At 43.7% G+C, this 13,580-nt stretch overlaps 1 protein-coding gene across 4 annotated transcripts in view; it reads left to right on the top strand.

Annotated features, from left to right (window-relative positions):
* The first annotated feature begins 1,411 nt into the window (after positions 1–1,411).
* Positions 1,412–13,580, top strand: part of LOC148036780 (pentatricopeptide repeat-containing protein At4g13650-like) — a 28,150-nt gene continuing 15,981 nt past the window's right edge. The window contains exons 1-2 of one of the 4 annotated variants that reach the window (XM_087675665.1): positions 1,412–1,991; positions 2,070–2,205. In XM_087675665.1, coding sequence (XP_087531791.1) covers positions 1,850–1,991; positions 2,070–2,205 — 278 coding nt within the window. In that variant the 5' untranslated portion in view covers positions 1,412–1,849. Of the gene's footprint in view, positions 1,992–2,069; positions 2,206–13,580 lie in introns of those variants that run through there. The other 3 variants (XM_087675666.1, XM_087675667.1, XM_087675668.1) reach the window with 3 other exon arrangements.

The raw sequence follows: 13,580 nt of genomic DNA, 5'->3' as shown, positions 1-13,580 counted from the left end.
TATCTCTTTATATTGGTGGGGTAGTACACAACATTATGCACATACATGCTGTCCATCCTTTTTGGTGAGTAATAAAAGTAACCGTGCAACTTATTGCTTTTGAGATTAAAAAAAGAAGAAGAAGAAAGAGAAAAAGACAAAGAGACAGGGGAAAGAGAGAGGGAGAATATAGAGAAAGAGAATTATAGAGAGAGGAAATATAAAATTAGAAAGAGCGAGAGAGAGAGGAAAAGAGAGGAGGGGGGGAGAGAGACAGAGAGAGAAAAGAAGAAGAGAGAATTTTAAACATAGAGAGAAAATTATAGAGAGAGAAAAGATAAAATTTAAAAGAAAGTGAAAAGAAAAAAAATTAAAGAGAGAAGAAGAAAAAAAATGGATAAAAGAGGAGAGAGAAGGAAAAGAGAGGAGAAGGGGGAGAGAGAAGAAAAGTGGCAAGAGAGAGATAGAGAGAAGAAGAAGAAGAAGAAGAAGAAGAAGAAACAGGAAAAGAGAAAGAGAAATGGGGAAAAAGAAAAAAGAGAAGTCTTTTTAAAATTTAAATATTTTTCGAGAGAGAGAGAGGAAGGGAGAGAGAGGGGAAGAGAGAGAGAATATAAAATTTAAGAGAGAGAGAGGGAGAGAAGAGAAAAAAGAAAATTAGGAGAAAAGGGAGGACAAAAAAAGGGGGCAGAGAGAGAGAGAGAGAGAGGAGAAGAGAGAAAATTATATATATGGAAAAGATAAAATTTACATACTTTGAGAGAGAGAGAGAGAGAGAGAGAGAGAGAGAGAATTAAAAAAATGAAAAAAGAGGAGAGGGAGAAAAGGAAAAGAGAGGAGAGAGGGGGGAGAATAAAAGGAGAGAGAGAAAGAGGAAAAGTGGGAAGAGAAAAAAGGGGAGAGAGAGAGAGAGAGAGAGAGAGAGAGAGAGAGAGAGAGAGAGAGAGAGAGAAACATAGAGGGATAAGAGGAGAGAGAAATATTAGAAATGGATTGTTGAGCGATCGCACGGCAACTTCACTTACCACTTTGAGACAGCAAATGTCGCGAAACGGCCTAACGTTCTGCAACGCGCTAGTGTATTTGTTATGCAGGAAGTATGCATTAGGTTGGTTACACACCAAATGACGGATGCTCACTTTGTAAGCTCTAACCAATCAAAACACTTATTTAAGGGTTGGGCGTCCACAATCCTTTACACACTGGAGAAGACATGATCTGTTGTTTACCTGCTAAAGAGGTGAACTCTCCGCCCACTTTTAAACAGGGAATCTCCCCTACCCACTTTGTAATGTGGCGGACAAAGATACACTTTTACATTTGTAACCAATCAAAAGATTTATAAATTTATTTTTTATATTTTTTTACAAACCGCGGCTATTTAGTGTATATCCGCACCCAGTTTCAAAAAGTATATAACCACACTCGGAACAAGCCCTCGCTGTCCATCACTTAATGTGTAACCAGCCTTAGCTATACAATGACGCGAACAGCGCGGTTAGCAGGATTGGCCAGCATCCCCAGCTAACCAGTTTATATTGCAGGGGCTCGAACCCGTACTCCCGAATCCTCATCTCTCAGCGACAACATTGGCGACACAGACACACTCTCTGAGAGAGAGAGAGAGAGAGAGAGAGAGAGAGTGTGTGTGTGTGTGTGGGGGTGGGCACATCAACCGCTCCGTTCTTCACGGACGGGAGTATGCTTCAGGGGAAAGTCTACTAGTTTCCTTCAGTCTCCGGTATACAGTTACAGATGGGAAAGGGACTTTGGACTGTATGCAAAATTGAGCATAAATGCGTGCCTTTGGCTTTTGTCCGCGCCTCATCATAGGTTACAAGGTTATTGCACCTTCTCAAGTCTGGAAGCTATGACGGTGACAGCAGTGTTGGCTTCTGGAATGACCTTGATGCCTGGTACTGCTGTAAATCCGTGTAGCTATTCACCGACTTCAACTGGCAGTGACCATCATTCTCACATTGCTCTCCAGCATACTCAGCTTTTGAAAGACCGTAAGTAACTATCTCATCCGTGTCCTAAAATTGAGGCCTATGGAAGCATGACCTTTAACATCTCCAAACGTTGCGCAGCTATAGTTCAATCTTCGGCCTCCAACATCAACAATTGGATGTGTACGCCTCCCATAACATGGATTCGCATGCAGCTTGCAAGACAAGCCCCTGATAGTATCACTGACACAGCACTTAAAACTGAACCGGTTAGCATGTAAGTCTCTCTAATTTGCAGTTACTAGAATACCTTGTGGGTTGCCATGATTTCATAGTACTGAATCATGTCATGGGTGACATGAATGTAAATTGAGCTCATCCGTTTTATTCAAGATCTGTTTTCAGAGGAAAAACCTCTCTCTTGTGGGCAGTCAAATGCATGGCAGCTATGTGTACTTAGTTTATTTTTTGACTAAGCATTGGAGAAACGTAATGGTTCTAAAGGCTTGAACTTTGGAATGAGAGACCATGAAGTGGTTTTCAAAGCACGAGGAGCTAAATTGCACCAAATTTGATCATAAGGCTATAAAAGCCACCTTGTGTATTTTGTAATAGCGGAAGTTGTCAACCCTTCAACCCATTTGCAATGAGTGCAGATAACACACATGTTCAGAATTTACTGTAGCATGGAAAAGAAATCAAAAACAGTTGTTATGCATGATTCGACAACACATGCATGCTAAAAATCAGGGGAAGTTTGGGCTGCTTCTAGCAGCATTCTGAAACATAAATTGATTAGTTCTTTTGTTTTCACAAATTTCATTGCATACTGTCCGAGCATTTTGAAGAGGCTCATAAATGGTTTTCGCTCTGTTCAAGCGTTCCAACACCAAAACACAAATCTTTTTCTAGTGTATTTGTAGGTTTTTGGAGATGGATTACTACTGATTCGATGCTTTTGACGATGTCAAAGAGGAGCTTCTCCCTTCTCTTGAGAGGCAGTCACACTAGGACCGTTGTGAAGAGTGACGCGAAGATCAGCATTCAAAGGCTTGTTCTCCCTTTGTTAGGTCAAGAAGATCAGAGCCTCCTCCATCTCCTCGTGCTTCTCTCCATATTTCATATAGGGCTTGTCTCTTATTCATAGTGCCATGATGGCATCCCCTGTTCAAGTTCCCGTGCTTGCTTCCTTCCCTACCAAACAAAGATCGACTTGATGGATCACACTACTCTCTTTGGTCATGTAAAGTGGAGTGCATCTTCGACACCTTTGATCTTTGGGATTTTCTTACCACCCCTGTTGCTTGGCTACTGAAGGATCCTTATATTGGTTCTATGATGGACCAAGCTGCTCTATGGGGTCGCCTCAACTCTAGAACTCGGTCTTTCCTTTTCATGACCTTACAAGATTCTTTCCTTGTCCATGTGCACGGACTTTGGATTGCAGCATAAGTGTTAGCTTCCCTTTATCACGAGAAGACATTTGCCCACCGTATCACCCTAGAGAAGAAACTTCAAATGCTTTTCATTGATGTTTCCCCCTCTATGTAGGAGCACATCAACCAGTTGGAGGATATGCAGAATGAGCTTGAATTCCTAGGTTGGACAATATCTTTAGGGTGGAGCCTCTAATGGGACACGGTGCCTGAAGGAGAAGAGGAAGGGTAACCATGAATCGCGATGCCCTCCAATAGGGGTATGGGCAGCAATGGAGCAAAGAGAGAAGAGTGTGGGAGTGATGGAGGAAGATGGGTGAAGAATGATTGAGGTGGTGTAGAATGAATGAAGTAATTGCCTATTTATAGACATATGCTGTCTAGGGTGGTGTACCACTGTATGGGCTCCCATTGAAAAGGTGGTCAAAATGTGAACACCAGCTCTTTTTGGGGCTGTCAATACGAAACCCTAACTGAAGTGTATAAATTGAAGAAGTGGTTTCTCAATATGAGGAAACCACCAAACGAGATGGTGGGGGATGAAATGGAACTTGTGGAATAGATGGTGCACAAGTGAGAATAGATGCGGCAATAGAAAGATGCTTTGAAGGGCTCTGCACAATGGAAGGGAAATGGAGCATATATAGCCCTTATTCATGCCAACTTGTCACAAAAGAGGCTTCTGTACAAGAATCCTCAACAAAGATAGCTGGCTCGGTGAAGATAACATGGCTCTTGATGAAAGGTGAGAAGGATTGTAGCTTGCTTGGAAGTGAGCTATGGGAACTGCAACAGTCACAATGCGTGATCGTGTCTTCCTTTATTCAAACTGTTACTAAAAAAAAAAAGAATAAAGTGACGGTGATGGGTGCCCTTCACTTGCAGTGTGTAGTGGCGGGTACTGTCAGTGTAGTAAGATACGGGCGGCTAGGCAGAGGCACCTTTACCCCCAAAAATCTCCCACTTAAAGGTGAATCTGCCCTAGTGAGGAGGGAAAAGAAAAAGAAAAGACAGTACAATGTATACATGTACAACAGGATGAGGAAAAACGTCATCTTATCCAATGCCCATCAATCTCCTAAGGAAGGCAAAGCGCTCAGTGAGGCTTTTCGTCACAACAGATCTGTAGGATTTTCGTTAGTGGAGATCTTGACAAGGTCAAGAGACTTGTCCTTCATGACCCCACGTATGAAGTGATACCTCACCTCAATGTGTTTCGTCTTCGCATGGAAGACCGGATTCTTGGCCAGTTGAATAGCACTTCTAGAATCCGAATACAGCGTAGGGATAGTATCAATCCCAAGGTCATGAACCAAACGGTCAGTATAGGCAAAGACATACTCAGAAGTGGACTTCCTACTATCTATATGTCTTGCATAATCGGAGTTTGTGTAGCCTACAACTCCTGTATCGTGGTTGCCATAGGAAATACACATATCGGCTGTGCCCTTCAATCTCATGATACCCTTTACGGCATTCCAATGCTTTTTGCCAGGTGTAGCCATATAGCGTGCCACAATACCAACTGCAAAGGCAATATCTGGACGAGTAGCTATCATGGCATACATCAAACTATCCACGGCTGATGCATAAGGGATCTTGGTCATCTCGGCCCTCTGCTCATCTGTTTGCAGACAATCGGCCTGTGAAACCTTCACATAAGAAGGTAATGGACAGTCAATAGGCTTTAGGTTCTGCATGTGGAAACGCTCAAGGACTTTATGAATGTACTCTCTCTGTGAGAGGTAGAGTAGTCCTTGATGCTTGTCGCGCTTAATACGTATACCAAGAATATGAGAGGCCTGTCCCAAATCCTTCATCTCAAAGCTCTTCTTCAACTGAGATTTAAGAGCATCCAACTCATCATGAGCTTTCCCTGCTATCAGCATATCATCCACATAAAGTACCAAAATAAGCAAGGAGCCATCACGTGCTGTTTTCATGTAAAGACACGGATCCATAGCACTCCTGTTGTAGGTCTGTGACTACATAAAGGCATCAAACTTATGATACAACTCCCTAGGGGCCTGCTTCAAGCCATAAAGACTTTTCTTCAACTTGCATACTAGGTGCTCCTTGCCAGGTTCTGCAAAGCCCTTAGGCTGCTCCATGTATATCTCATCATGCAAATCCCTATGCAAGAATGTAGTCTTGACATCCATCTGATACATGTCCAAGTCAAGCTGCGCGACTAAGTTCAAAACCAAGTGTAGGGTGGTCATCTTGACCACAGGAGAAAAGACTTCATCAAAGTCAATTTCATGCTCTTGTTTAAAACCCTTAGCGACAAGTCTTGCCTTAGAAGCCGGCTTGGGGTTTCCAGGGGTACTTTTCAGCTTGTACACCCATTCGCATGGCAAAGCCTTCTTGCCCTGAGGCAATGCAACTAAATCCCAAGTTATATTCTTATGCAAGGAGTCTATCCCAGACTGCATAGCCCTCTCCCATGAGTGACTGTCACCCCTACGTATAGCCTCATCATAGGTGAGAGGCTCGCCTGCATTTGTAACCAAGACATAATGCATCGAGGGATCAAATCTATCAGGTAGACGTCTATCTCTAGTAGACCGTCTCACGGCAGGCTCTGTGGCTGGTCCAACACCCTGGTCATGTGTATCAACTGCTGCTGCAGGCTGTCCATCTGGCTGTGTAGGAGCACGTGGCTCCTCCTGGAATATAACCTTGCGTATCTCTACCACCCTCTAAGACTGCCTATGCATCTTGTCTTCATGGAAGACTACATCATGACTGCGGATGACTTTCCGCGCTTGTGGATCCCAGAGGCGGTAACCCATCTCGCCTGCATTTCCATAGCCAAGGAAAATGCGTTTGACACTCTTAGGATCCAACTTAGTACGCTTGTCTTTGGATACATGGCAGAATGCCTCACATCCAAAGACACGTAAATGCGCATAAGATGGAGGTTTCCTAGTTTATATCTCCTTTGCAACTTGGAAATCCAAACCACTGGAAGGTGATCTATTTATGACATGCACAACTGTAGTGACCGCTTCAGTCGAGAAGCTCTGTGGTAAGCCTGCATGGCTAAGCATATTGCGTACACGCTTTCGGATGGTTCTATTCATCCGCTCAGCCAAACCATTCTGGGGTGGGGTATAGGGGGCGGTCAACTGATGCTTAATACCCCTCTCGTCACATAGTTGCTCAAAAGAACGTGACATATTTTTCTTCATTGTTAGTCCTAAGGCATTTCAATCTATGCCTAGTCTGGTTCTCAACCAATGTAAGCCATCTCTGAAACACAACCAAGACTTCGGACTTAAGCTTAATGGGGTAAGCCCAGACTTTACGCGAAAAATCGTCAATGAACATCACAAAATACTTTGCACCACCCATAGAGTGATAGGGTATGGGTCCACAGACATCCGAATGTACCAATGCTAGGGGCTCACTTATGCATGTCCTATCCGATTTCTTATGCGTATTCCTAGTCTGTCTGCCATAAAGATAATGCTCACATGAATCAAAACATGTGTAGTCAAGGGGCGGTAAATACTGCAAACCAAAAAGCATTTTCATTCCCTTCAAGGACATATGGCTCAAATGGGCATGCCAAAGAGATACATGTGGGATGGAACCCACTGGCAAAACATGTTCAACAGAGGATCCATCAACTACAAGAGGATAGAGGTTGCCAGCTTTGGCATCTCTAGCTAGCACAAGTCTGCCACGGGTGATCTTCCAGGCAGAATCCCCAAATGAAACAGGAAACCTAACATCATCAAGCTGCCCTGCAGACATAAGACTGCGTGTAAGTGCAAGTACATGACGTACATCTTGTAACAGAAAAGTATTGCTAGTAGAGAACTACAGCCGTATATCCCCAATGCCAACAATAGCAAGTGACCTGTCATCAGCCAAGCGAATTGAATCAGAGACAGTGTGGTAGGAGTGGAACCACTCACGGCATGGTGTAACATGAAATGAAGCACCAGAATCCAAAAGCCAGCACTGCGCATACATAGAGTGAACATCGGTCAACGATGTAACATCACAAGAACTAGCTGCAAGTATGTACTCTCCATCGGAGTCATCAGTCTGTATGACATTTATCTTCTCAATTTTCACACTAGATTTCAGAGGTATAATGTTGTGATGAGAGGACTTTTCCTGTACTTTGTCTTTCCCCTTCTCTTTGTGCTTCTCATTGCGTAACTCATGACACTGTGGGCGTATATGACCCTTCTTACCGCAATGATGACATGTCACATTAGCATTTCTCCCACGAGACTTGCGATGCGACTTAGACCTAGACTTCTGCAAGTCTTTGCCACGGCCATTTTCATGGTCATTCTTGCCATTACCATCTCTACCTCTAACAGTCAAAGCATGCGACACATGAGAGGCATCCAAGTTCTTATGCTAAATCTCTTCCTGCAGAAGAGCACTCTCTACATTAGGCAAGTTCAAAATAGTAGCAGGAGCACATAAGGCATTGCGGAATATATCCCATGACTCACTTAGAGTCCCAAGCAAAAACAATGGAGTAACCTCATCATTAAAGGTAATACCCTGCGAAGTCAAGTTCTTGAGAATAGCATGGAACTGGCTCAAATGAGCAGACATTGTCATATTCTCCTTCATGCGTAGGTCCATAAGTTGCTTCAGCCAATATATCTAACTTGCTGGACTTTTCTTGTCATAGAGGTTCTTAATTCCATCCCAAAGCTGCCAAGCACTCTGTGCTTCCTCAACCACATTGTAATGCACCTGTTCAGTGAGAGACAAGATGAGGGTGGACTTGCATAACTAATCAAGCTCATCCCATTCGTCATTAGTCATAGTTTCAGGCTGCTCGCCATGCATCCTTAGTGGCTTTGTCTGCGATTTTTGCACCAATACCTGCCAAACTTGGGTCTTCCAATAGGCATAATTCGTACCATCAAGCTTAGTGATGTTGAAGATAGCATTGTCAGTGGAAGAAGAACCCATAATGCAGTCCAAAACATTGCAGACAGTTCAAAACTACTTGCTGTTTTCTACTGTAAACAGCCAAAATACCACCATGACATGTATTTTTTAAACCTTAACATGTGGATTAATTTTTAATCACATGGTTGAATGAATGTTGCATATGTGAGGTGTAACTAGGGTTAGAGTAAATTTACGAGCCCAAGGCCTGAGGAAATCACGAGATGTCAAAGGCAAGAGTTGCTATAAGTTAGGCTGCATAGGCACTTGGTGGTATCTGGTGCCAATTGTTGGCCTAGGTCATTCATTTGGCCATAAGTGACAGTTGATGACACTAGAGAAGTGGCGTTTAATGGTACTTAACACTAATCGTCAAAGATGGCACTGAGACACTCGGGAATGGAAGTTGCTTGGTCTATTTTATTATTGGCCAGTTAGATGATTTTTTAGGGCTCAGAAATAATTATTAGATTAATTTTCAGTATTTCAAGACTGAAAATTAATATTTAATTATGGATAATGTTGGAAAAACCATTTGGAAACATTGCCACTTGTCAAAATGCCCATGCAAGACTAAAGAACGTCTTTAGAGGCTGGAAAGAGGCATTTTAGTGGATTCACCTTGCAAGAGAGAGGGAGGAGATGTTGCTGGTCTGATTTGTAGCAATTGGAGGACCTTTTGGGGCAGCCAGGGGCAGGAGAAGACCAATCAACAGTAGGTGACAACATTTACAGGCTGTTGAGATAGGGTAGCAGCAGTAAATGACTGATTTTCTTAAGTTCTTTGCATCCACAAGCTGTTGAGTCAATGCAGCCCAATAGGAGGAGATTATGAGTCAAGTAAATGAGCTATTAGAAATGTTGGAGCTCAGTTGGATGCAATAGAAGTTCGAGGAGTTTGCGTGAGTGTGACGGCTAGTGAGAGTGAGTCAGAGAGAGAGAGCAAAGTGAAAGTACGATTTGATATGAGTGTATCAACAATGTATTGGTACACGAAGAATAAAATGTATTTATACTTAGGGCACGAAAGGGTGCATTTACATGTACAACTAAATAATGTGCGTATACTATACACGGAAGGTTAAATGGGCCTTTAGTCTTTATCCCAACAACCTCCCATTTAAAGGTCCAAAGTGAACCTCTAACCATCTTTCACTAGTTGTATGCAATGCTCGTGCTAAGCTTTGCTATGTTCCCAAGGAAGTGAATCTCTTCCAAAAAGAATTCACTCTTCTTGCCATTAAGGAGCAATCTGTAACGCTTAAGCTCATTAAAGACTGTAACTAAGTGTTTTCTATGCTTCTCTTCATTCTTTGAAAAGATGATCATATCATCAAAGAATGTGTCAACGAAACTTCGATAAGGGCAGAAAATTCTATCCATCATCCTGTTAAACGTGGTAGGAGCATTGGTCAATCCAAACGGCATGACTAAAAATTCATAGAGACCAAATGTTGTTCTAAAAGCAGTCTTATGGATATCCTTTGGCATGATTTTGATCTGATGGTACCCACTTTTGAAATTTATCCTACTAAACATTTCTTCTTCATGTAATCGATCAAGAATGTCATCTATCCTCGGAATCGGAAACCTGTTCTTGATCGTATTCTTATTCAAGGCTTTGTAGTCAATACACATTCGCCAAAAGCCGTCCTTTTTTTGAACTAGCAACACAGTGAACAAAACAGAGAACTATTGGGCTGAATTGGTCCTTTCTCTAAAAGCTCATTAACTTGTGTCATAATTTCTTTCTACTGCGCTGCACTGACCCTGTACGGTGGCCTATTGGGCGGATTAGTCCCTGGAATAAGATCTATGGTATGATCTTCAGGTCTCTCAAGGGGTAACTCTCCTGGTAACGAATCTGAGAAACAATCACTGAATTTATCCAAGAAAGCCCTTCTACTTTCATCTAGTACAGACACGCTAGTGTCAACTTCATTAACTTGCTTTGCAAAAACCAAGTACGCAGAAATATGATTTTTCATTACAGAAGTAATTGCAGAAGCAAAAACAATTGGCACAAACTCTCCTTGAAGCTTCACGTCTAACACATGAGTCTTGCTCCTATGTATAAGAGTAATCGTTCTATTGTAAGTATCCAAGATAGCATGCTTCGTGTGGCACCATGGAATACCCAACAGAACATCACAGCCCTCTAAAGGCATAATATGGAACTCCTTGTTAGCAGAGTATTTGTCAGCTCATGTGTGAGTCTGAGCTTGATCTGGGCTGGGCATTTTTATTAGGTATTTTAGGTATTTTTCTGGTGTGGCATTTTATGCCAGTGGAGCATTTTATGCAGCAGTCGGCCAGCATTAATGCTGTCTGACTAGTATTATTGCTCCCCACTTTTTCAGCCTATTTATACTCAGTGCTCCTCCTCAGTCAGTATCATCATCATCACCTTCACCATCTGCAGACTTTGTGGAGAGAGGAGCCAGTGCCAGTGCAAGTGCCCACGCAGCCAGTGACTCACTGTTGTACGCGACTGTCTCATGTTCAGATATATGGATTCCATTTTCCGTGCATACATCTGAGTTCTCATCTGTATCGTGTTCTTTTCTTTTCTCTTTTTGTCTTGTGTTTCAGCAGTTTATTTCAGCACATGTTTATGCTTCCACCGCTGCTCCACTTCTGGCATGGTATCAGTTTTTAGGATGTGTGTTTCTGCTGTGTTTTATTGCTGATTTCAGGACTGTTTTGTACCCCTACTGATCAAACGACTGCTGTCGCAGCCAGGTGACCTGTTTTGGGGCTGTTTTCAGCCTGCGTTTTCTGCAGTTTTGCCATCGCCTGCTGCCTACGCACCTTCTGCTGCCTGCGTTTTTCATCTGCAGCTGCTGGCGACAGTTTTCTACCTGTTTTTCTCCAGTTTACAGTCTGCGTTTTTGCTGATTTAGCATCTTTCGTGGCTGGGTGACTGTTACTTCTGGCCGTTTTTGCTATTTTTGGCAGTTTTTGACTGATTTTTTGACTTTCTACAGCAGATTTTGTCTTCTATTGATCAGATTTTGGGTTATATTGCATGTGAACTCTCATTTTTTGCAATCTGTGCTTGTGTTTTCGCTGTGTTTCCTCTCTACCTTTCATATGGCTCCTCCATGCACTTCCACTGATGATAAGTTACATGGACCTGATTATCTCACATGGAGTGCTGTCATGAAAGCTTGGTTTGTGCAGAAGCGGTTATGGTACATCGTCTGTGGAGCTATTGCTCGACCTCTCCGTCCTTTTCCTCTTCCTGAAGACTTTGATGAGGACAACCATGAGGAAGCGGTGCTCACATGGGACTCGGACGATGCCCGTGCTTACTCGGCGTTGCTTCAGTGTATTTCTAAAGCGGTCTTACCGGCGGTTACCTCTTGTAGGACATCTCCTGAAGTATGGCAGAAGTTGCAGCAGATGTACGAGGCACCTTCCACCATGCGGGCAGTCACACTTTATGGCCAGCTCCAGTAGATGAAGTTTGAGCCGAAAGATACTATTCAGTCTTTTCTTCTTCGTGTTACGCAGGTACAGGACCAGCTTCGGCACATGCAATGTGCTCTTCCCGAGACGCATCTCGTCGGGACGGTCCTCTACAAGCTCCCCCCAGAGTTTGATGGAGTGGCCAATGCTTTGCAGGTGCAGACATCATCGGCTCCTGTCAGTTTTACACACATGACCTCGATGCTTCTTGAGCATGAGACATCCTTGAGATTACAGGGGCGGCTTCCGGCACATTATGGAGGCGAGGCTTATGTAGCTTCAGAGAGGGGTGACGGGAAGAAGAAGTCGAAGGCCCAGTGTTACCACTGTGGCAAGAAGGGACATTTGCGGAAGGACTGCAAGACGTTAGCGGCTTCCAGGAAGAAGGAGCAGAAGACGAAGCGGGATATTGAGTCTACCGATGAGTCCTCTCCTTCATCCGACTCCGGCTCAGATCCTCCGACCAAGGTGAAGTCCAAGGCGCGGAAGGGATACTCTTCTTCGGATCGCAGGAAGGGCTTGGTGGCCCCTTCCTCGGCTGCTTTTTAGTGGTGGTGATGAGGTCATCCCTCACGACTCTCTTGTGCCAGAGAGGGCGTGTGAGCGGGTGTTCAGATGGGGCAGCCGTGCCTCATCTATACTTTTATACAGGTGCACAGGTTCCAGAGAGGGATGTCCCTGATGCATCGACTTCAGTCTGGCGGAATCCAATCTTGGAGCTGGGATTGACATCCAGGTTCATGATGAGCTGGTTATCTGACAGAGAGCGGGAGGCTTTCTTGTGGAGCTCACATGAGGGGACACTTTGGCGGTCTGGCCAAAGGCGGGGAATCCATGGTCACCTATGTTCAGGGGCATTTTTGCCCGGATGGTCTTGTATGCTACTATGAGACATTGGTGATGGACACAGAGACATGCTATGATCTTCTCTATTTTCAGGTGTTTGGTACGATCAACATCGACATCAGGTTCTCTCCGAGGCACCTTGGTGGTGGCTTGATCACCCACTGCTTGGGTATCCATGGTTCTACTTGGTGGTTCTATGTTGTATAGTTTCTGATCCCTTTTCCTTGTACTATTGTATTATATCAGATCACTCATGATTTGAGAGAGGGTATTAGCAGAGTATTTGTCAACTCATGTGTGAATCTGAGCTTGATCTGGGTTGGGCATTTTTATTAGGTATTTTAGGTATTTTTATGGTGTGGCATTTTATGCCAGTGGAGCATTTTATGCAGCAGTCGGCCAGCATTAATGCTGTCCGACCAGCATTATTGCTCCCCACTTTTTTCAGCCTATTTATACTTAGTGCTCCTCCTCAGTCAGTATCATCGTCATCACCTTCACCATCTGTAGACTCTGTGGAGAGAGGAGCCAATGCCAGTGCCCACGCAGCCAGTGACTCACTGTTGTATGCGACTGTCTCGTGTTCAGATATATGGATTCCATTTCCCGTGCATACATCTGAGTTCTCATCTGTATCGTGTTCTTTTCTTTTCTCTTTTTGTCTTGTGTTTCAGCAGTTTATTTCAGCACATGTTTATGCTTCCACCGCTGCTCCACTTGTGACACTCCTCTGTGTCCACATAGCTCTGAATGTGCATACGGAGTTTGCCAAGAATGGGGGTGATAGGTTCAGTATGTCCTAGGCATACCAAATCAGTATGTCCAATTGATCCCATTTCCTCGGGACGTATACCATAGTATCTTGAAACGCTGTTTCGGCAGTGCTGAAACGAATCGGCCGTTTCGGACTAGGACGAAAACGAGAGACCGCCGTTTCGGAATCCTATGGCTTGTTTCAGAGTGGTTA

The sequence above is a fragment of the Lygodium microphyllum genome, chromosome 4 (genome assembly GCF_053477565.2).
Source record: "Lygodium microphyllum isolate KBCC chromosome 4, Lygodium_microphyllum_v1.1.10, whole genome shotgun sequence".
Classification (NCBI taxonomy): domain Eukaryota; kingdom Viridiplantae; phylum Streptophyta; class Polypodiopsida; order Schizaeales; family Lygodiaceae; genus Lygodium; species Lygodium microphyllum.
The sequence above is the reverse complement of the archived record's forward strand: the minus strand, read 5'-3'. Positions and strand labels throughout refer to the sequence as shown.